We start from the raw sequence: 19154 nt of genomic DNA, 5'->3' as shown, positions 1-19154 counted from the left end.
AATTTTTTTATAATTAGATAAGAACGGAAAAACTTCCAAAAAAAAACGAACCATAAAATTCTAAAAAATCAGTGGACTCCACAACTTTTCCTTCCCAGACAAAACCATTTAATCTAATTTAATTTTAAAGGTAAATTATCGAAAATGAGAATTTTATAATTTAAGTTCAATAATTTTTATATTTTTAAATTTAAATAATTTGTAATATTTTTATTTGTAGATGAGTAAATTTTATTTTAAATAAAAAGCAATTTATGTTAAAATTTTTAAGTAATTTATGTTTACCTTTTAAATGTAAATTAAATTGAAGATTACGCATGATTTGAATTTAAATATAAATTAAAATATAAAAATTTGTTTGGATATGCAAAAATAAAGCCAAAATTAAATAAAACTAGATCTTAAAAATATATTTATAAAAAATTGAAACAGAAATAAAAATGACTTTAATGGAAATGATAAAGTTAAGTAATGAAGGCTATGATATTTTGGATACAAATTCGTGATTCCCATCATATGTATATAATTTCCTAGATTTATTAAAATATAAAAGATAAATACTCTCAAAATAATAATTGTTATTTTGTAAAGGGATGAGATTATAGTAATTTCACAATTGAATTGAAACTCTATTGATACATTACATCAATTTAGTCACTTTTAATAATAATAATAATAATAATATATTATTATTAAATAATTATAAAACACTATAAAAATTATTTAAAGCTATTAAAATTTTGCAACTTTTAATAATTTTAAATAATTATCTATTTTTATAATTTTTGAAAAATCATATCCAAGATGAATTAGAAAATCATTTGTCTAGATTCTTCTTGGATGTAGTTTTAAATAATTATAATTATAACTATAACAAATATTTATTTTAGGATACTTTAATTTTAAAATATTATCACATCAACGCAAGGTTAGTACTTAGTTTTTTGTAAATCATATCAAAATTTAAGAGTAGATATAAATGGAAATTTTAATAGAAGATTAGTTTGCACTAATTTACCAATTTTGAGTTGAAATGGAAAAATGCAATATGAATCTTAATACTTTTTACCTAATGCTACTCATCATTGAATTTAATATCACTTACATAAGAAATTTTAAAATCTAAATCATCACTCAACAATTATAGGTTTTTAACGAAAAGTCAAATTACACTTTTTTTAATATATAAAATTAATTTATTCATTTTTAATAAAAAGACAAAAAATAATCCAACTTTTAATATTGATATTTTTACTCGATTCAAACCTAAATATTATAATTTTAATAACTCAATTTTACTATTTAAAATAAAATCATATTTAATTAGTGTTATATCAAAATTAATAAATATATTATGTAAACTTTTTTACGTACGGGGTGTTGTATGTAAAAAATGTAAGAAAGATTTTATCCTAAAATTAAAATTGAAATTAAAGTCAAACTCCATTACACGCTTTGATTAGATAGGATCGGAACGAAATGGAAGGAAAATGCGTATTATTATGTGGACCCCATCCCTCAAATCTAGTCCAAAACGCGGTTTGTCGGGTCCCATGTTACGGACAAAAATCCTTGCTTGCAGACACAGCTTATACAGCAGCCTTTGGCATTGCGGTTAAACTCGAAGAAAGGAAAGAGAGAAAAAAGATAATAATAAAATGAAAAGAGTTTTGCGGCGAAGAAGCATCCCAGATTCCGCCAAATTCAGGCAATGGATAGGAAAGTGAGATTAAAGTGCTAGGTTGCTTTTGCCTTTACTTTTTATTTTTATTCTTTTGGATTTTACTCATTTGATTAGCAGTTATTTATGAATGAGTAGCTTATATATGTATATGTGAACTCCCCCGGGCTGTTTCATGATTTCATTTTATTATTGAAGTGGCGCATGGTGGGTTCTTTGGCTGTTATTGTTGTTGTTGTCGTCTAGGTGTTTGTTAAATGAACCTAATCGTTTACCACCATCGATACCGCTTAGCTTTTGGGGTGTTTTTGTTGTTGGAGTTAGTAGTAGTAATGTCACAGAAAAGGCCCCAGGAGGATGGTAAGGCTCGACCGTCTGAAGGGAACAGTCCTGATCAAGATAAACGGAGAAGGGTTCCAACCTTGAGAAAGTATTCCCCTTCCCTTTCTTGTTTTCCTATTCTTGGTTATATTTTGAAACAAATTGGGTTTTCGTTGTTTGGTATAATTCATGTGTTTAATATGATTGAAGTTCAGAATGGATGAGTGATATTTTTACTGGGTTTATTACTTGCTTACCAAAGTTCTTGATTAAATATGTCTTCCCAATTTGTAAAATGATTAAAATTCTCTGCAAATCTTGAAACTAATTAGAGAACTGAATTACACTTTTTATTTTTCACTTAATTGATTGTCGATTGCTCCTTGGACTTTATTTTCTTGCAATTTGTTGTAGTGGACATCCATGAGCTTTCATCAGGGTTATGGGGTTTTTTCTATTGAATGATATGTTAGGAGAGTGAGAGATGTTCTAATGCTGTTATGGCGGATATACATGCTTTTTCAATACATCTGAGGAGGCAAACATATTTGGCTATTTTACCATAGAGTGTTGAGTTGCCATTAGCTTTTTATTCAAAACAAAGTTGCTACATAATTTTGACAACTAAAAATATGAGAAAAGAAATGGTTTGCATGGTCCTAGAAGTAGTTTTGGTGCTTTTGGTGTTGGTAATGGAGCAATATTCCTCGAATACATTTTCATTCTCTATGTAGATGAATCTTACCTGTGATTATTTGGTGTATGTGATAATTGGTAATAATAATCGATGTAAAATTATGTATTATTTATTCTGTTTCTTTAGGCTGCTAATCTATTTGTAAACTATGCCAGTGTGGTTCAGGAGGTGATGAAGTTGCAGTCTGTCCAACATTTGCTGGAGCCAGTTTTGGAGCCATTGATTCGTAGGGTGGTATGTTTCTTCCTTTGATCATGTTATTTCTTCACTTCTGTATTCTGTTTTTTCAGCCCTTTTTTCAATTAAAATCTTGTCAGGTTTTCTCATTTAACCATGAAATTTAAAGTGTGCATTGATACTATATGCCCTTTCTTTTCTATTCAGTCCCTTCCTTCAGATTGCTTTCAAATATTTGAAGTTTTAATATTTTATACTGAAAAAATAGTAAAAAGAAATCGGTCCTCTAAAAACTTATAATTGGGTCTTTTCTTTATCTCATCCGCCCAATATAAAATCCCTGGCTTCACCTCTAGTAAGAATAGGGGATGATGCCTCTCAATAATTGAAATCATAAAACTACCATGTCCCATGTCCTTTACTGCCTACTGACAATTACTTTTATCAGCGTCCTGTGTTTGAATCTTGATTCAACTCTAAGTCTGTTTTATAGACTGTCTTGAATGCTTTTCAGTTCATTCAACAAATTCTCTCCGCTTCTTCAGTCAACTGTTTTATGCATCTTTGTAATCGTTTGGAGCATGAATTTTTCTTTTTTTTGCTTCTGTGGGTGGACAACTGGACATGCTGTCAAGTAGGCTTGTATTTTTATTTATTCTGATATTTTTGCTATTTCTTTGTAAACGCCCTTGTCATGGTGTCTGGCATCTAATTTCAAAGCTTTTTCAGGAAAATGCAGCAAAAACTTGTATTTCAGATCTGTTTGTAGCAAGCTCCCATATCTTTTACTAGTGTTTTGCTGCACAATACTTTTTAAAAAGTAATTAAATATATTAAGAATTGGATGTAAATTACCAATCCTCTGTTTTGTAGGTCAAAGAAGAAGTTGAATTGGCTCTTAGAAAGCATTTGAATAATATGAAAAGGTATGAATTCAATTTAAAGAAGGAAGAAAAAAAGTATGAATTAGAAATATTTTCTTCCAGAGCTGTGTTAACTTGTTTGTTTATACTAAATCACATGGTAACGCTCCTTGTTTGTTTTAAGGAATGGTGGGAAGGAGGTAAATTCTTCTGAGTCAAGAAGCTTACAACTCCAATTCTTAAATAATCTCTCCCTTCCTGTGTTCACTGGAGCTCGAATTGAGGCAGAAGATTGTTCTACCATAAAAGTGGCTATAGTTGATGCTCTTACTGGACAAATAGTTACCTCTGGTCCGGAGTCTTCTGCCAAAGTAGAAGTTGTAGTCCTTGAGGGAGATTTTGATGGTGATGAGGAGGACAACTGGGCGGTTGAAGAGTTTAACAATAACATTGTAAAAGAGAGAGAAGGAAAGAAACCTCTTCTTACCGGAGATGCATTTCTAACTCTCACCGAGGGCATAGGTTTAGTGGGTGAGATTTCATTTACAGATAATTCAAGCTGGACTAGATGCCGTCGTTTCAGACTTGGTGCTAGAGTTGTGGATGGTTCTGGTGGCACTAGAGTAAGAGAAGCAAAGACAGAATCCTTCATTGTCAGGGATCACCGTGGAGAATGTAAGAACTTGATTAAATCCATTTTTGATGAACATGTATCTATTTATTGTGTAGCAAATTTCTGCTTAAATTAATATGTTGATAAGATGTAGAAAGATTTCAGGCTAAATGGATGCTTGTACCTTTGAGCAGTGTTGGTTAGTACAGTGTTCAAAACTTGAAATACAAGTCCTATATTGCTATAATTCATATCTGATACATATTGGCAATCACTCCACAATGTTTATGTTACCAAGATGTTGAATTAACTCTAATTTATTGGTCACTTCTAACTTTCTTCACTTTTAGTATAGTCTTAGACTGTGAAGAGCAATATTAGTCTCAGGGTTCCAAGAACAACTAGAAAAAAAATGGGGAGGTTGATATTTGGAGTGCTGGAAAGTTTGCCCTTTCTTTTTTTTCTGTTTTCTTAGAATTTGTTTTCTTCAGAAGTTGTTAAAGAAACACGTTTTGAACTTTGGTTTCTGGTTGCAGTATACAAGAAGCATCATCCTCCATCTCTTTCTGATGAAGTATGGAGATTAGAGAAAATTGGCAAAGATGGGGCTTTCCATAAGCGCTTGAGTCGGGAAAATATCAACACTGTTAAGGATTTCTTGACCATGCTCTGTATAAATCCTCCAAGGCTTCGACATGTGAGATTCTTCTGCTTTATCTCTCTTTTTGTGAAACTTGGAGTTTAATCAGTTTTAAGTACTCATTGAACTTAAGCATGTTTGGTTAGCTTTTGAGAAGGAACTGTGCTGTGAATGTTATAGGATTAGACCACACAAATTCATTTATGAAAAATATAACGTAAAAGGTTCCTTGGACATTTATTTCATATTACTTCCAACTTTATGCAGTTTACTTACGGGACCCTATGCCTGCATTGATTAAAGTTTAGTTTTGCTACTGCACCAAGGATATTCTTTTATCAGCAAATAATTGAACAATGATATAAATTTGGAAATTAAATGTAACTTAGCATCTCTGAGATATCCATGCTTTGCCGAAGCTTCACCAGGTTACATGTTGACTATTTGACACCAATTTAAGCAGCTTTGATGCTTAAAGGTAGTATTTTGATGATGCCAAAATGCTAAAAGAAAGCAATATTTGTTTCATGAGATATTTGCAGATCCTCGGCACTGGTATGTCTGCTAAGATGTGGGAAATCACCGTGGAGCATGCTCGAACATGTGTGCTTGATAAGAGGAGGCACGTGTATTGCCCTCCTGGTTCTCAACAGAAATCTGGTGTGGTCTTCAACGTCGTGGGACAATTGACAGGACTACTTTCAGAATGCCAGTACCTTACAACTGATAAGCTATCAGAAACTGAGAAGGTAAAACTTCCCTTATCTAATCTTATTATTATTATTTCTTTGCATTTCTTCACTCCTTTCATTAATGGCTTCTGATTATCTGCTTGCCCATTAGATTGAAGCTCAAAACTTGGTAATTTCTGCATTTGAACATTGGGCAGAAGTCATCTCGTTTGACGACGAAGCCTCTCTCATAAGTAGTTGTTCAAAATTAGCTAAGATTCCTTGCACAAACTCTGCCAAGACAGAGAATTCTAATGGTAGCAAGGTTTTGGCTTCTCAAAAGATGGATGGATATGATTATGCTCAAACAAGTGCTTCTTCTCCCGATATCATCTCAACCATCTATTCAGTTTGGGGTATGGGTGGATTGGAGGATTATGCCCTGCATGGTATCGAAAACCCGGATCTTAGATATGACCAAACATTGAGTTATCCTGGCCAAGTCAATAATTCCCTAACGTGTGACGCAGATATTTCTCAGACTTTTGGTGACGAGGATCATCTTGGATATTTTGATGGTGATCTTCATTCCCAGGGCCTTGGTTTGGAATCACAAGCGGATCTACAAACTGCTGTTGACGGATTCCTTGTGCAACGTAAAGTTGCTGACCAAGCGAAGAGTAGATGGACCAAGGTTTTTAGTGTACTGAAGTGGTTCTCTATCAAAAGAAAAGTTAAAGAAAAATTTCTAGGTCTGAGATATGGCACTGGACTTTAATACTTTTACAGGTGCAGTCGGAAATAGTAGGGGGGAGCCAAGTGCTGCCTTATTGAATTTTGGTTGGTTATAGAATTGAAGAGGTTGAAGTATCCTAGGTTCACACCATACAGCTGCTTGTTTACAAATCCTTGGTGGAGGTCAGAAATGCAGTACTCTGTATCATATTACACTGTAAATATTATATTGATGGGCAACACAGAATTTCGCAGATTTTTAGTTGTAAATTATCACTGTTGCTTCAGTGGAAGCATGGACCATGCATGAATGAAATGCTTTTGTTTGATAACTGCAAATTTATTGCATTTTTTGTATATTCGCTTTCTTTTCCGCTTTCTCATCGTTCAGCTCTTTTCTTGTATACTATCGGCAATCTTATGTATTAATTAACTTAATAATGATAATGGAAAAAAAAAAGGTTGAAAACACGTACTCTTACGTATAATTTAGGTACTTATGTACTAAATTAAAGAAAATATATTAAATATCATTTTATGTTTTAAGCCTAAAACGAGGGAAATAAATGGAAAGTAAGAGAAAATGTGATATTTTCTTTGTTTGGATAAATATTTTTTATTTAAGAGAAAATACCTTTTGCTGTATGAAAATCTCTACTTTCTGGGGATTAAAATGTGAAATAAAAATTCATTATAGTAAATTTTTTCTTTCCTTTACTAATTTTAATTATTTAAACAAAATATGTATTTTTTCTTAACCTTTCTTTATAATTATTTAACTGAACATAACGGAACATTTTATTCAGACTGAATTTGAATTGACTCTAATTTCTTATTTATTATTCCAGAAATAATAAATATTTAAAAATATTATAATATTTTGTAAACAAACTTAAATTAAAAATATTAATTTCTATTAAAATTTTAATCGGAAGTGAACCTAAGGTTATCCAAATTCGGTCCAGGCCGGGCCCGCCCTACAAAAACGTAGGAGTTGAATCATTTTAGTGAGAAAATTAAAGCCCTATTAGCGTTTTCCTTTGGTCGACAATCGACAATCCCCACCCAGCAGCTGACTTCTTGTTTTTATTTTTGTTCTTCAGTCTGAAAATCAGTGAGAGATCGAAGAGATGGCCTTTTTCCTTGGACAAAGTAGCTTTGCGAACCACTTCCGATCTTATCAGGTATTAAAGCATATAAACATTTTATACGTGTATAGATCTTTGTTGGGTCTTTGCTTGATTTGTTCATAGCTCTATCTAATTCGGTCTATGAAAATTGTCCTCTGATTAAAGCAGAAGACAGAGGCTTCCATGGCTGTGCCAACACGAGCATTTCATGTTGAACTTGGGGATCGTGAGAAAGCTGTGAGTTTTCCCCTTTACTGTATTTCTTTCTGAGTTCGACTTCCTTGATAATAAATATATATTCCCTTTTGATTCTTTTCATTTTTACTCTTTTGATCCGCTTTGAGAATTTCAATTTCGAGCATTTGGTTCAGCTCATAATTCCATGAGGTAGTGTTTTTGGGTTTTATAGGTGCCATTGCATCTTCTTTGAGTTGGCCCATGTTAATTGATGGAATTGCAGAGGAGAAGAATATTATTTGAAATGATTCAGAATGTTGGTCTGTTTTAAACCTTCTTGATCGTGATTTTCAAGAAATTTTTTTAAAAGGGATTTTATGTTTAGCTACTGAGTGATTACATTGGATACGGAAATTGGGTTTTGATTATTGATGATTACTTATAATCTAATGATTCTAATCCTTTAATCAGTTCCGTATTTTGTGACATGGAATGGGGAGGATTAGAAGTCATCAGATCTTTTTAATATATATTCACGTGTGTGTGTTCTTAAATGTGATGCTTTTGTGCCATACTTGACATCGTGTTGATATGGATTACACCCTGCAGCTCTTGGCAAAGGACCCTTCGTTAAGTCGTTTTAAATCTTATAAGAAGAGTGTGTCGACACTGAAGAGAATTGGGGATGTTCTTACAGTTGTTGTTGTAGCAGGTGAGCCTACTTCTGCTAAAAGTTGAATGAATTGGCTCTTGAATATAACTCCACAAGAAGTTGGATTTGGTTCTCTACTATCCTTTTTAGATATGCCCTAAATATGTCTCTAATGTTTGGTAAATTTGGATATTATACTTTGATTGTAACTGGAAATCTTCTTTCTTTTGAATCTTTTTAGTTTTCACTTTCCCCTTTTTTCTTACTACCGGGGGGGGGGGACTTGAAATGAAAGAATGCTGCCTGTTTGGTGATGAGTCCTCACCTTGTCAATGGCTAGATTGTAAGAATTAGTTTGGTTAATGGCTACTCTCTTATAGAGGTGATCATGGGTTGGGCTACCCGACGGCCCGCCCAAAAAATAGGAGAGTTCAAGTAAAAATATAGGTCCGAAATATGGGTTTGGGCAAAAAAAGAGGCCCATTTAGAAAACGGGCTGGGCTTTGGGTAAAACTTTTTTGGCCCCGGGCCTGGCCCGGCCCGAATTATATATTAAATATATATTTTTATTTTTTATCAAAATATACTTTTTAATCAAATATATATTAAATATATACTTTTTTTGGTGTTGTAAAATTTAATATGGGCCGGGCCGGGCCCAGGCTTAGAAAATGGGCCTAAAATTTTATCTGGCCCCGGCCCGGCCCATGATCACTTATGCCCTCCCTTACCCTTTCAATGAGATTGTGAAATTATGAACCAATTCACGAACAAGGGAAGCATGTTGAATCAACCTTAATAGATTTGATGGATTAGAAAGTGTTACGATTTCTAGAGTTCGCTGTCCTGGACCCTGCATAAGATCAGAAAGAAATATAGTGTTTCTGCTTAAAACGGATGAGCATCTATGACTAAACTTGTTGTATGATGATGGTGTTTTGTTCATTTGTTTCAGGTTGTTGCTATGAAATTTATGTCAAGGCAGTAATGCGAGAAGAAGCTAGGAACAAGGCAAAGGCTGGTGGTGGAAGTAAATGAGGCTGTGCAAGCTTTGGCCTGTGTGTGGAAACGAAAAAGTGGATGTCAGCATTTCATCTTGTTTTTGGCAATGCTGTTTTAGATTTTAAAGATTTTGCCTAGTGATAAATAAGCAAAACTGACATATGTTATGACATTGTTGAAGACCCTAGTCTGCAAATTTCCATCATGTTCTCATCATATGAATTCTGTCATAAAAAAAATGATGATTCCAATAATTATAGAAACTAGCCCGTTAATAGGGTTTGGAGTATGCAGTGTGACATGAAGGAAACTCCCAAATCCTTGCTGGTATTGGTGGGGGGCATCATCAACATGATGTCGAACCACAAGATCCGATTGCATTGTAGCAAGAACTTTGTCGCATTTAACTTTGATAATTGATGTGGGAGTACGATCAATTGTTCCTGCAGTAATCATGTTTGTAGATTGTAGATGACGTGGGTTAAAGATGAAAGAAGTGAACCAAACCGAGCCTTGGGGATTTAGTCCAGATGGTATCCTTTAATTCTAGCAGAGCAGGTTTTTTTATATTATTTAAATATATTTTGATTGAGCTTCAACAAGATGGTTATTGAATGGTTGGCTTTGGCCCATCTCACTGATAAAAAGGGGGCTTGAAAGTGCTGATTGTAGGTCAGGCTTAAAATAATTGCCGATTCCTCCTAATGCCACCAGCTTTATACAGGTTCTCCTCTTCTTTACTGGAGTTTTGCTCGAGTTGGAAACCGGGAAATAAATTCATTTTACAAAAAAGATTGTTGTCCTGATTTAGGTGGGAATGGGATGAGTATATTAATTAATTAATATTTTTTTATAAATAATATAATATAATATCATTTCAACTCCAATTTAGAGGAAATGGAGATAATTAGTCATTTCATATTGGATTATGTTTTCATTTTTGTAATTGAGATTTTTAGTTTGATGTAACACAGTTTAAATTACAAGGATTATTCGACCTACTTATCACCATTGGAATGAAAAGGATTAAGGAAAATACAAAAAAAAGGAAACCAAAATTGAAAACTATTAACTAAATGTGCAAAGTTTTTATTGTTTAAAAACTTTTAAATAAAAATTTATATTAAAGATACAAACGGTAAAAAAATTGGATACAAGGAATATTTCTTATGAAACAGTCCAAATAAAATTTATATTAAATATACGAACGGTAAAAAAATGATTTTGTTAAATTTATTTTAATTATTGGAGAGCCAGTGGCAGAGGGTACTACATTTTACTGCTTTAGTCTGAAGATGGTATAAATTCCAGTAATTTACTCACTGTGTGTCCTAATTCTATATGGGCGGCCACACTTGTATTATTAATTTATATTATATAATATCTTTTAATTATTTTTGAGATGCAATTATTACTTAAACTTCAAATTCAATATCTGTGAGCTGTAATCGCATACACGAGAATTTTGAATTAATAAAAACAAAATTAAGAAAGGAGAGAGAACAAACAAAAAAAGTCTTCTCTATCTTTGTTCTTGCCTTTAACATCAACAACAAAAAGAAAAACTGAATTATCGAAGGAAAGATCTGAAAGAGAATGGCAACTTTTGCAGGGACTACCCAGAAATGCAAGGCTTGTGAAAAAACTGTTTACTTGGTTGACCAGCTTACTGCTGACAACAAAGTTTATCATAAAGCTTGCTTCAGGTGCCACCATTGCAAGGGTACCCTTAAGGTTTCATTCACTCTCACATATACATGTATTTTGTGTTGCTTTTTCATCTTAATCCAGTCTTTTTGTTAATTAGTTTATCTTGGATTTGTGTGTATCTGGGGTTTAAATAGTGTTACTTTTTTTTAGTCCGTCCTTTCTGTTGATTGATTATATGTTGCAGACAGACAGCTTTTATGATCAAAGCTGCCTGCCATTTTGTAACTTGTGTTTGAGATCTCATCACTTGTTATAGAATTGAGTTACATGTACCATGTGGCTTCATTGCTTATCCATTTTTTTCCTGAACTTGGTTGAGTAAAAACTTATCAGTTTAGGTTATATAGGATTTGCAACTGAGAATTCATAAAATACAATCACCTGGTCAACTGTTTTTGGTGGAATCACAATTAGATTGTGCCTAAAACATTGAAGCCTGAGCTACAAATGGCTGAAAAGTGATCACTTGTATGTATTAAATGTAGGGATATGAAATGGTCTACTGGATTTGGTACACATACGCTTTTCTTTTTCATTGAGTGTCTAGGAAACAACGGATATGATTTGGACTACTTTCACCCTTTTTCCTGTATTCAACTGCACACTCGTATTAGTGAACATATCGGATACGAATAATCAGGACTCCACAACAATGAAAACGTCTGCAAATTGACTTGTTAATTATGAGCTGTTCATTCAAAAAATCATGTCTGCTTGGCTGTATTGCACCTTGAACCCCTTACTTCTTTATCCTATGTGTTGTTTACTCATCTTTTCTGACAAATTTGCAGCTAAGTAATTATAGCTCCTTTGAGGGTGTCTTGTATTGCAAGCCTCACTTTGATCAACTATTTAAGATGACTGGCAGCTTGGATAAAAGTTTTGAAGGTGCTTACTAGTTAATGAGTTGATTTCAGGCTTATTTACTTTCCCGTTATTTCTGCTTCAAAAGCCCGGTTATTTTGATTGTTTTGTCTTTGTCAGGAACTCCTAAAACCGTTAGGGTAGACCGATCAGCTGACCAGGTACCTCTGTCTTCCCTTTCCAGGCCACATAAATCTTGTTTAGCCCTTAACTCAAACTACCATACTTGATCATCAAGGACTGTTATAAGTTGATACTTAATTCTGAGTGGAACTCTGCAGGTCACCAACAGCAAATTTTCGGGCTTGTTTGCCGGAACTCAAGAGAAATGTGTTGCTTGCAAGAAAACTGTGTACCCGATTGAAAAGGTATTCGTCCCAATTTTAAATTATTAACTGCATAACTTGTAGGAAAAACATATCTTTTTGTCTCATCAAGTTTTGCATCAATGATTAAGAATGATAACTGGCCAAATTAAGCTGGTTCTGTTGTTCTCGTTTATGAAACAAAGCCAGTCAATTTTGCAGTCACCTTAGGCAATATGGATTTACTTGATTGCTACCGAAAGCTAGAGTCCTTTTGTACAACACTGCATTGCCTTAAGTACATTTTTTGATGGTGTTTGAGTTTTACCGGTTTTCCCGAATCCTCAGGTGGCGGTTGATGGCACTTCATATCACAAGGCTTGTTTCAGATGCACGCATGGAGGTTGTGTTATCAGCCCGTCAAACTACGTTGCGCATGAACATCGTCTATACTGTAGGCATCACCACAATCAACTGTTCAAACAGAAGGGTAACTTCAGCCAACTCGGCAAGCACGAAGAAGCTAAAGGGGTGACTGAGAACACTGTGGCCTAAGGATCCTGTCTTCAAGCATGAATCGGTTTCAACTTGTGAAGCATACAAAGTGCTATTATTGTGTTAATCCTATTATATGTATTTGTCATCGGAGATAAACATTCAGCTGAAGAGTTTGAGTTTATTGATATAATTTTTTTTTTGTGATCTTTTTGAATTGATGCATTTGAGTACAAAATTGGTGTTGATTCGTGTATGGTCCAAAGAATAATCGGATTGATTTATGGAATGCAACACATATCATGTTAAGCAATGGTATTTCTTTTGTCGTATAATAATAATTCAAACCTAGACTATTTTTAGAAAGATGAACACTCAACTAATAAGCCATAACTTAAATCGAATGGAATTAACTTGAAAGCCATTTTTACCTACAAGCTGTGTAAACATATACACATTTGTGGAAAGTTGTGTAAACATATTTGATATTCCTTGCTATATAAAGTCCAAGAGGTAAATATGCTTCGTAAAAAAAAATACGTTTAAGTTGTAATTATCAGATCAACGTTGCATGAACGTAACATCCTTAGTCAGTGCTTTGATACGGTAGGATACCGGTAAAGTAGTTGATTATCTTTTTAGTTATGAAGCAACCATCCTTGATAAGGCACCTTAGGGCTCAAGGTGAAGGACTGTAAGGAAGACGAGGACTTTTTGTTGTCCTAGGCCGAGGGGAGAAGGCATTTTAATGGACTATTGGGCCAATGGCTTCACTCTTGTCGATCACAAGGACATGGACGATGCCTGCTTAGCGGCCAGCGCAGGAATCAGTAGACTAAAACTTGGAAAGCAAAAATCAGACATAAGATAACCTCAACAGAGGCATTACATTGCATTGCTTACTTCAAACCCACGTCTCCATTGGAATTAGTCATTTAAGTGTTCTTATAAAGGGAAACACCAACTGCTATAGCGTGTAATACAATTAACATGGAATTAAATAGTAATGATGTCGTCCACAAAGGGCAATTGAGATTTTACAACTTAAAATGACAATACCTCCATTATATCTCACACAGATGGGAAATATTTGTTTAGGTTGAAGGGGAGGGAATAAAATTCTTCACTCCTCGAATCACCCTTGAAGGATCGGAACTTGTCCCACCAGTGCTTACCCCTGTCCTTCCTAATCCCACTGTCCTTGCGGTGCAATGTGTTATCGAGGAAATATGCCAAGCATCCCGCTACGAACGCTTCCGATGAGAATGGCACATTTACAATGTCATTGAACTGTTAACAAATGAGTAGATATCCTTGTCACTCACATTCACTTCACTCTAAAATCACTACACAAAAAGGTTGTCTAAGAATAAAACCGTTGAAAACAGATTTAGCATGGATATACGTACCCATCTTGCGCCTGTGTGAACAGGACCATAGCCATTAATTGCGGTATACTCATTGAAGTACTGTGGCACAGATAAGCCCATAAAAACAGAGAAGCCTAATATAAATTTTGTACGGAAGCTGTTGAGGTTGCAAAACTGAAGAAAACTAAGACCCCCAGCACCTGCAGAAACATAAGGAAATAGATTCATTATATAATTTCTTGAAACACCTTGTTACAAATAAAATGGAGATCCATATGTTTCCTTGTGAATAGCTCCAATCAGCTACCTACCAACATATGCAAAGAATAGGCAGTATAATCCTGCAATAATAGGTGCTGGAATTGAAGCAAAGACTGCTCCAAATTTCCCTGCACATTAAGTATAAAAAGAAAAATCAATAGCTGATATGACAAAGAAAATGCTCAACGTCTATTTAGAAAGAAGAAAAAGAACCCATAAATCAGAAAAATTTACCAAGAATAGAGAAGAAAATCATAAACCCTGCTGAGATTTGGACAACCCTTCGGCTGCCAACTCGTGTTAAGGCTAAAAGGCCAGCATTCTCTCTGTAGAGAGAACAAAGTTAGTACACAAATTCTGTTTTTAGATTAATTGAGCACAGTAAAAGTAGGTCCAACATTGTGTTCATTGCTTGTCAGAGCCTTACACAGAAACTGAGGAACCATTGGCAGTTCCAAACAATCCTGACACCAAAATTGCAACTCCCTAAAGCAAGTCAAAGAAAGTTACTTCACAAAAATAAAATAAAAATTCAAGATTTACATGAAACTGAAGTTCAGCAAATGCAGATGAAGACAAAATTTATAAACAATTTAGACATGAATCAACAAGCTTTTTAAAATTACCTGCCAACCAATACCACGGCTAAGAATAGAAGGTGGCATTGGAGTCGCACTTGCATATCTTGACACAGAAATAAAAGCCCCAGTGGACTGTTCAGGCCATTGTACAGGTAAAAAGTTAGTATATTTTGAATAACACTGCAATTAACTATTAACTTCCAAAGAGTATGAAGGAATTTGTTTGGATGTTTTAGCAGTTAATAAAATTCATAAATAATAGAAGAAAACAAACCTCTACAAGGGCAACAAAAGAAGCCATCATCATAGCAAAGGCTTCACCAGCATCAAATGATGGCGCTCCCCATTGAAAGGGATAAGGAACTCTTATCCTGCAAACCCCTAATTCTCGTGAGCTAATTATAACTACACCATTCTTGACGAATGCTATTATAGTATGGTAAAATAAATCTTAGGATTGTTATCAAACACAAGCCCAAAGTGCCTTCTGTATGAAAACCACTGTTAGCACTTCTAAATAAACTACTAACTATAACTCACTGAAGGCAACAAGTCCTCGTATAAAACATTTAGTGATACAAGCAAGTCTTGCCAAATCAGCAAGCCCAACTTAAAAATGCATGGCCTCACCTATTAAGTGATACTGAAACCCTAAGACTAAACAAAATTCATCTTAAAAAAAACCTAACATTTAGTGATATACCAATCAAGAAACAAGTGATTGAGCTGCACAAACTCACCATGGAGCAGCATCTATTAGACCAGAACGATCAGTTCTACAGCTTGTTTGTGTTTTTGGTGCTGTACCATTATAAGCTCCACCCACAGTGAGTAAATGAGCATAAATCCAAACAATCACCACTGAAAACAAGACAGCAAATCGATCAAAGACATTTCTTCCAGACTTTATCACATGAGGCACGTACTGCAAAATAAAAACAGATAAGCAATGATTAATTAGATAAAGTTTACAGTTTTTAAACTCAAGCTAGATCATCCAAGACTATAAATAGAAGATGGATATCTGAATGTCCCGAAAGTTATAAGACATTACCTGTGAGACAAATACTATAAGAATCAGCTGAGGCAGTCCAATCTCCACACATTTGGCAACCTAATAATTGACACAATAGTCAAAATCCATGGTGATGATGTTATAATACCATGTTAGACTAAGTCTATCATATAAAGCAGAGACTCACCCCAGGAAAGCCAAATTCGTAAAGCCCAAAACCAACTAGAGATACCAAAGGAACGACTGAAAGTGGACTTAAAAACCTGGAAAAAAGAAAAATGCAATCATATGATTAAAATAGTTAATTGAAAGTCTCACTAAAATATTTGAATTTGGTACATTCAAGTGAATCAGCATGAAGCATGTATTAGTCCAAGACCATAAGAAAATCAACCTAGTTTCAATTTATTTACAAGGAAAAACGTATAAAGCCAAGCTGTTCAAACTTTCCCTGAAAAATTGAACACAAGTAAACTAACCTCGCAACATTACGCCAAAGGCCACTGAAGCCAAGGACAATCTGAAGAGTGGAAGCTACAATGAGGGCACCTTGAGTTGCCCGCATTATCCTTTTAAATCTCTGAAAGGCATTAAAACACAATACTTAAGAAAACCAAATGAAATTCTCTGAAAAAGCAGTAAAACACAATACTCCAAAAAACCAAAGAAAACACCAATATGTGGAAGTTAATATTCGAACTGGACAACTTAGTTACGCTCTTTTCTGTATTTTAAATTTTCAAGTAATAAAACTACATTATAATGAGAATGGATGTTCCTTTCAATGGAATGATGAAGAGTGAAGTCATTGTATATCACATTAGTAATGATTGAGCTGCATGGTAACCATGTCCCATACTGGATTAGGTAAATACTTGCTTTTCCAAATCAATACGCAACTTTAGTAATTACAAAGTCCAAACATACATTGTTTAATATGGTAAAGTTGGAGTATAGATCACGATACCTCAATAGGATCTGAACTGTCACTGAACCGACCAGCAAGAATAATTGAGATTGTTGTTGGGACAAAGGTATAAGACCCTCCGATCACAGCAGGCAATCTAGATCCAAACAGTGACTGCAATAATGTGTTCAAACCAGCAACAAAGAGTAGAGTCTGGATAACCTTTGCTTTCTCCTCCTATAGTGGTTATTGATAAAACATTGTTGAAATTATTAAGCCAGGCAAAATGCCATAGTGAAAGCATAAAGCAAATACCATGGTACTCAAAGTAAGTAACAATTGTTGCTTGTTTTCCATGGGGACTTACATTTCCACCTCCCATCTGGGGAACAAGTGAAGTTGGAATGATCACTGTCGTTCCAAGCATCACAAGATAATGTTGGAAACCAAGAAGGATGGCCTCGGCTGCATCAAATACAGACCAAAGTGTCAAGAGATTAGTTGCATTATTTTTCAACCGGCATTCAAATACCAGCAATAGCCGCCATTTAATATAGCCAAGTGAAGACATATCTAAAATATTTATTTAATATCTTGATCCCACATCAAAACAATAAATGAAAATTTCCTCAATTTGTTTAAAGTGGAAACAGAACACTCTAAAGGGAAAGACAAATAGAAGAGGGGAAATTCAACCAAAATGAAGCCAATTAGCAAAGAGTAGGCTTTAGGTTAACTCTCACCAAAACAATAACCATATGACTAGAATTATCATCCGTAGTTACCCAAGTGAAATTATAAAATAGACCCAAACATTACTACGTGCATTGTTGAAAGGTCGTTATGTTTTTTCCCCTTCTCTTTCTTCATCCTTGCAGAATATAAAAAGAAAGTTCTTTTTTTTTTTGCAGAATAATGGCATTTCACTTTTCCAAAAAGGGGTATCTTAGCCAAAAAAGCTACTTACTTTCAGGCTTCAGCTAAAAGAAGAATATACATTTTACAGAAGATACATATCCAAAAAACTAAATGACTACTACCTGAACCTTACCTAGAATATTCCCAGGAGGATTCACAAGAATCACACTTTAAACCAACCAAAAATCTAACACAATACATCAGCTGCTGCTGAATGTGAAATTTAGGATCTAAACAGTCATAACTAGGGTAAAAAACAAAAAATAGAACATTGAAGAAACTCACGCCATGGAGGTGGACTTGTAATGCAGTAAGAAATGTTGGGCAGCTGCTCCTTTGGTGGATGTGGCTGTGGTTCATCTACTTTTGCCATGATCTATTTCTCTATACCCCCCAAAAAAAAAACACAACTTCTGAGAATCAGCAAATGTAAACTACTAAAGCTGAGAACTACCCAGATCCCAAATCCTAAAGGAGGTAACTAAAACATTAAAAGAATGAAACACTGGAGAAAGTAAGGGAAAATAAGAAAAAGGACCCCAAAAGGCCAAAAGAGTGAGCCACTTACATGTGTAGACACTGATATAAAAGGGACAAAGTTGAACTAAAGATAAGGAAATCTGCACAAAAGATTTAAGCTTAAAAGATAAGAGAAAAAAGATGAAATGAAATGTGGGGGAGAGCAAGGGAGTGTTAATAATTGCAATAGCAAAAATAATGAGCCAACAGATTTAGGTTGTTACAAAGCAAAATCAAGTGAAGGAAAGCATTAAAGTAAAAAATAAATCATGTTACCCCACTTCACCTAAAAAGTTGTCACAGTGAAAGGAAATGCAAAAAACAACCCAGAGGCTTTTTGCAAGCAAAGAAATGAGAAAGGAGAAATTTTTATGAGAAATCAGAAATGTTTAAGCTCAAGTGAAGATTGAATTGAATGTTAAAAAGGAGTGCCGACTGACTTTTTACTCAAAGTTGTCCTCACTTGCTTTTTTCACCTTTTCGAAGAAAATTTTTCTTTTTGTTTCTCGTCTGAAGCTACAGCCTTTATAATTATTACATGACCAAAACACACACACAGAGGTTAAATAACATGTAACTTAAACCAAACATTAATACAATTAAGTCCTCATTGGAACAAATAAATGATAAACACAGCTAAGAATCTCATTATATCATTGAAACAAGCTAAAGGAGGGAATTAAACGACGACGTGTGGCCATATCAATTCTCAGGTTGAAAAATCTACATGCTCTTGTAAAGAAAATGACGGGATTGACCTCAGCAAACGTGGCATGTTTTAGGAAACTGCAGTGGCTCTGGAATGATCGAAGGGTGAGGACAATTTGGGGAACTGAGAAAAGATAATCAC

At 34.3% G+C, this 19154-nt stretch overlaps 4 protein-coding genes across 8 annotated transcripts; 3 read left to right on the top strand and 1 right to left on the bottom strand.

Annotated features, from left to right (window-relative positions):
* Nucleotides 1–1602: 1602 nt before the first annotated feature.
* Nucleotides 1603–6737, top strand: LOC105765752 (calmodulin-binding protein 60 A). Of its 3 annotated transcripts, none has more exons than XM_052625008.1 (7): nucleotides 1603–2111; nucleotides 2855–2933; nucleotides 3750–3802; nucleotides 3924–4414; nucleotides 4889–5049; nucleotides 5535–5741; nucleotides 5836–6737. In XM_052625008.1, exons 1-7 carry the CDS (start codon nucleotides 1939–1941, stop codon nucleotides 6439–6441), a joined length of 1770 nt encoding a protein of 589 aa, XP_052480968.1. In that variant the 5' UTR covers nucleotides 1603–1938; the 3' UTR covers nucleotides 6442–6737. The 3 variants fall into 3 exon arrangements, with proteins under 3 accessions (XP_052480968.1, XP_012440457.1, XP_052480969.1); XM_012585003.2 differs by having other exon boundaries at nucleotides 1620–1741; XM_052625009.1 differs by having other exon boundaries at nucleotides 1643–1723.
* A 660-nt stretch (nucleotides 6738–7397) lies between these two features.
* On the top strand, nucleotides 7398–9648 carry LOC105765751 (succinate dehydrogenase subunit 7A, mitochondrial). 2 transcript variants are annotated; one of them, XM_012584999.2, is made up of 4 exons: nucleotides 7398–7582; nucleotides 7694–7765; nucleotides 8315–8417; nucleotides 9313–9648. In XM_012584999.2, the coding sequence occupies exons 1-4, from the start codon at nucleotides 7529–7531 to the stop codon at nucleotides 9393–9395; spliced, it is 312 nt and encodes a 103-aa protein (XP_012440453.1). In that variant the 5' UTR covers nucleotides 7398–7528; the 3' UTR covers nucleotides 9396–9648. The 2 variants fall into 2 exon arrangements, with proteins under 2 accessions (XP_012440453.1, XP_012440454.1); XM_012585000.2 differs by having other exon boundaries at nucleotides 7404–7582; nucleotides 7697–7765.
* A 1166-nt stretch (nucleotides 9649–10814) lies between these two features.
* LOC105765750 (LIM domain-containing protein WLIM1) lies at nucleotides 10815–13046 on the top strand. Its single transcript, XM_012584998.2, has 5 exons — nucleotides 10815–11093; nucleotides 11861–11957; nucleotides 12054–12094; nucleotides 12215–12301; nucleotides 12587–13046. The coding sequence occupies exons 1-5, from the start codon at nucleotides 10956–10958 to the stop codon at nucleotides 12791–12793; spliced, it is 570 nt and encodes a 189-aa protein (XP_012440452.1). The 5' UTR covers nucleotides 10815–10955; the 3' UTR covers nucleotides 12794–13046.
* Nucleotides 13047–13596: 550 nt separating this feature from the next.
* On the bottom strand, nucleotides 13597–18815 carry LOC105765749 (nucleobase-ascorbate transporter 6). 2 transcript variants are annotated; one of them, XM_012584996.2, is made up of 16 exons: nucleotides 18745–18815; nucleotides 18354–18405; nucleotides 18071–18169; nucleotides 17235–17332; nucleotides 16928–17104; nucleotides 16440–16540; nucleotides 16148–16223; nucleotides 16000–16059; nucleotides 15686–15870; nucleotides 15220–15316; nucleotides 14991–15077; nucleotides 14792–14850; nucleotides 14599–14690; nucleotides 14415–14492; nucleotides 14143–14303; nucleotides 13597–14023 (listed from the first exon to the last, which is right to left on the bottom strand). In XM_012584996.2, the coding sequence occupies exons 3-16, from the start codon at nucleotides 18156–18158 to the stop codon at nucleotides 13805–13807; spliced, it is 1578 nt and encodes a 525-aa protein (XP_012440450.1). In that variant the 5' UTR covers nucleotides 18159–18169; nucleotides 18354–18405; nucleotides 18745–18815; the 3' UTR covers nucleotides 13597–13804. The 2 variants fall into 2 exon arrangements, with proteins under 2 accessions (XP_012440450.1, XP_012440449.1); XM_012584995.2 differs by lacking the exon at nucleotides 18745–18815 and adding an exon at nucleotides 18591–18692.
* Nucleotides 18816–19154: the final 339 nt, after the last annotated feature.

Source organism: Gossypium raimondii, chromosome 12 (assembly GCF_025698545.1).
Source record: "Gossypium raimondii isolate GPD5lz chromosome 12, ASM2569854v1, whole genome shotgun sequence".
Lineage (NCBI taxonomy): Eukaryota > Viridiplantae > Streptophyta > Magnoliopsida > Malvales > Malvaceae > Gossypium > Gossypium raimondii.
Note: the sequence above shows the minus strand (reverse complement) of the source record. Positions and strands in the feature narration are given on the sequence as shown.

Bases quoted from the DNA above. Each gene is read 5' to 3' on its own strand.
- LOC105765749 (XM_012584996.2), bottom strand. From the start codon at position 18,158: ATGGCAAAAGTAGATGAACCACAGCCACATCCACCAAAGGAGCAGCTG. The intron at 16,224-16,439 runs GTTAGTTTACTT...TCTTTTTTCCAG, and splicing joins CTTTGGCGTAATGTTGCGAG to GTTTTTAAGTCCACTTTCAG. The intron at 15,078-15,219 runs GTTTGTTTTCTT...TGGCCTGAACAG, and splicing joins CTTTTGTTGCCCTTGTAGAG to TCCACTGGGGCTTTTATTTC.
- LOC105765750 (XM_012584998.2), top strand. From the start codon at position 10,956: ATGGCAACTTTTGCAGGGACTACCCAGAAATGCAAGGCTTGTGAAAAA. The intron at 12,095-12,214 runs GTACCTCTGTCT...GGAACTCTGCAG, and splicing joins TAGACCGATCAGCTGACCAG to GTCACCAACAGCAAATTTTC. The intron at 12,302-12,586 runs GTATTCGTCCCA...CCGAATCCTCAG, and splicing joins CTGTGTACCCGATTGAAAAG to GTGGCGGTTGATGGCACTTC.
- LOC105765752 (XM_052625008.1), top strand. From the start codon at position 1,939: ATGAACCTAATCGTTTACCACCATCGATACCGCTTAGCTTTTGGGGTG. The intron at 5,050-5,534 runs GTGAGATTCTTC...AGATATTTGCAG, and splicing joins ATCCTCCAAGGCTTCGACAT to ATCCTCGGCACTGGTATGTC. The intron at 5,742-5,835 runs GTAAAACTTCCC...CTTGCCCATTAG, and splicing joins AGCTATCAGAAACTGAGAAG to ATTGAAGCTCAAAACTTGGT.
- LOC105765751 (XM_012584999.2), top strand. From the start codon at position 7,529: ATGGCCTTTTTCCTTGGACAAAGTAGCTTTGCGAACCACTTCCGATCT. The intron at 7,583-7,693 runs GTATTAAAGCAT...CTCTGATTAAAG, and splicing joins ACCACTTCCGATCTTATCAG to CAGAAGACAGAGGCTTCCAT. The intron at 7,766-8,314 runs GTGAGTTTTCCC...TACACCCTGCAG, and splicing joins TTGGGGATCGTGAGAAAGCT to CTCTTGGCAAAGGACCCTTC.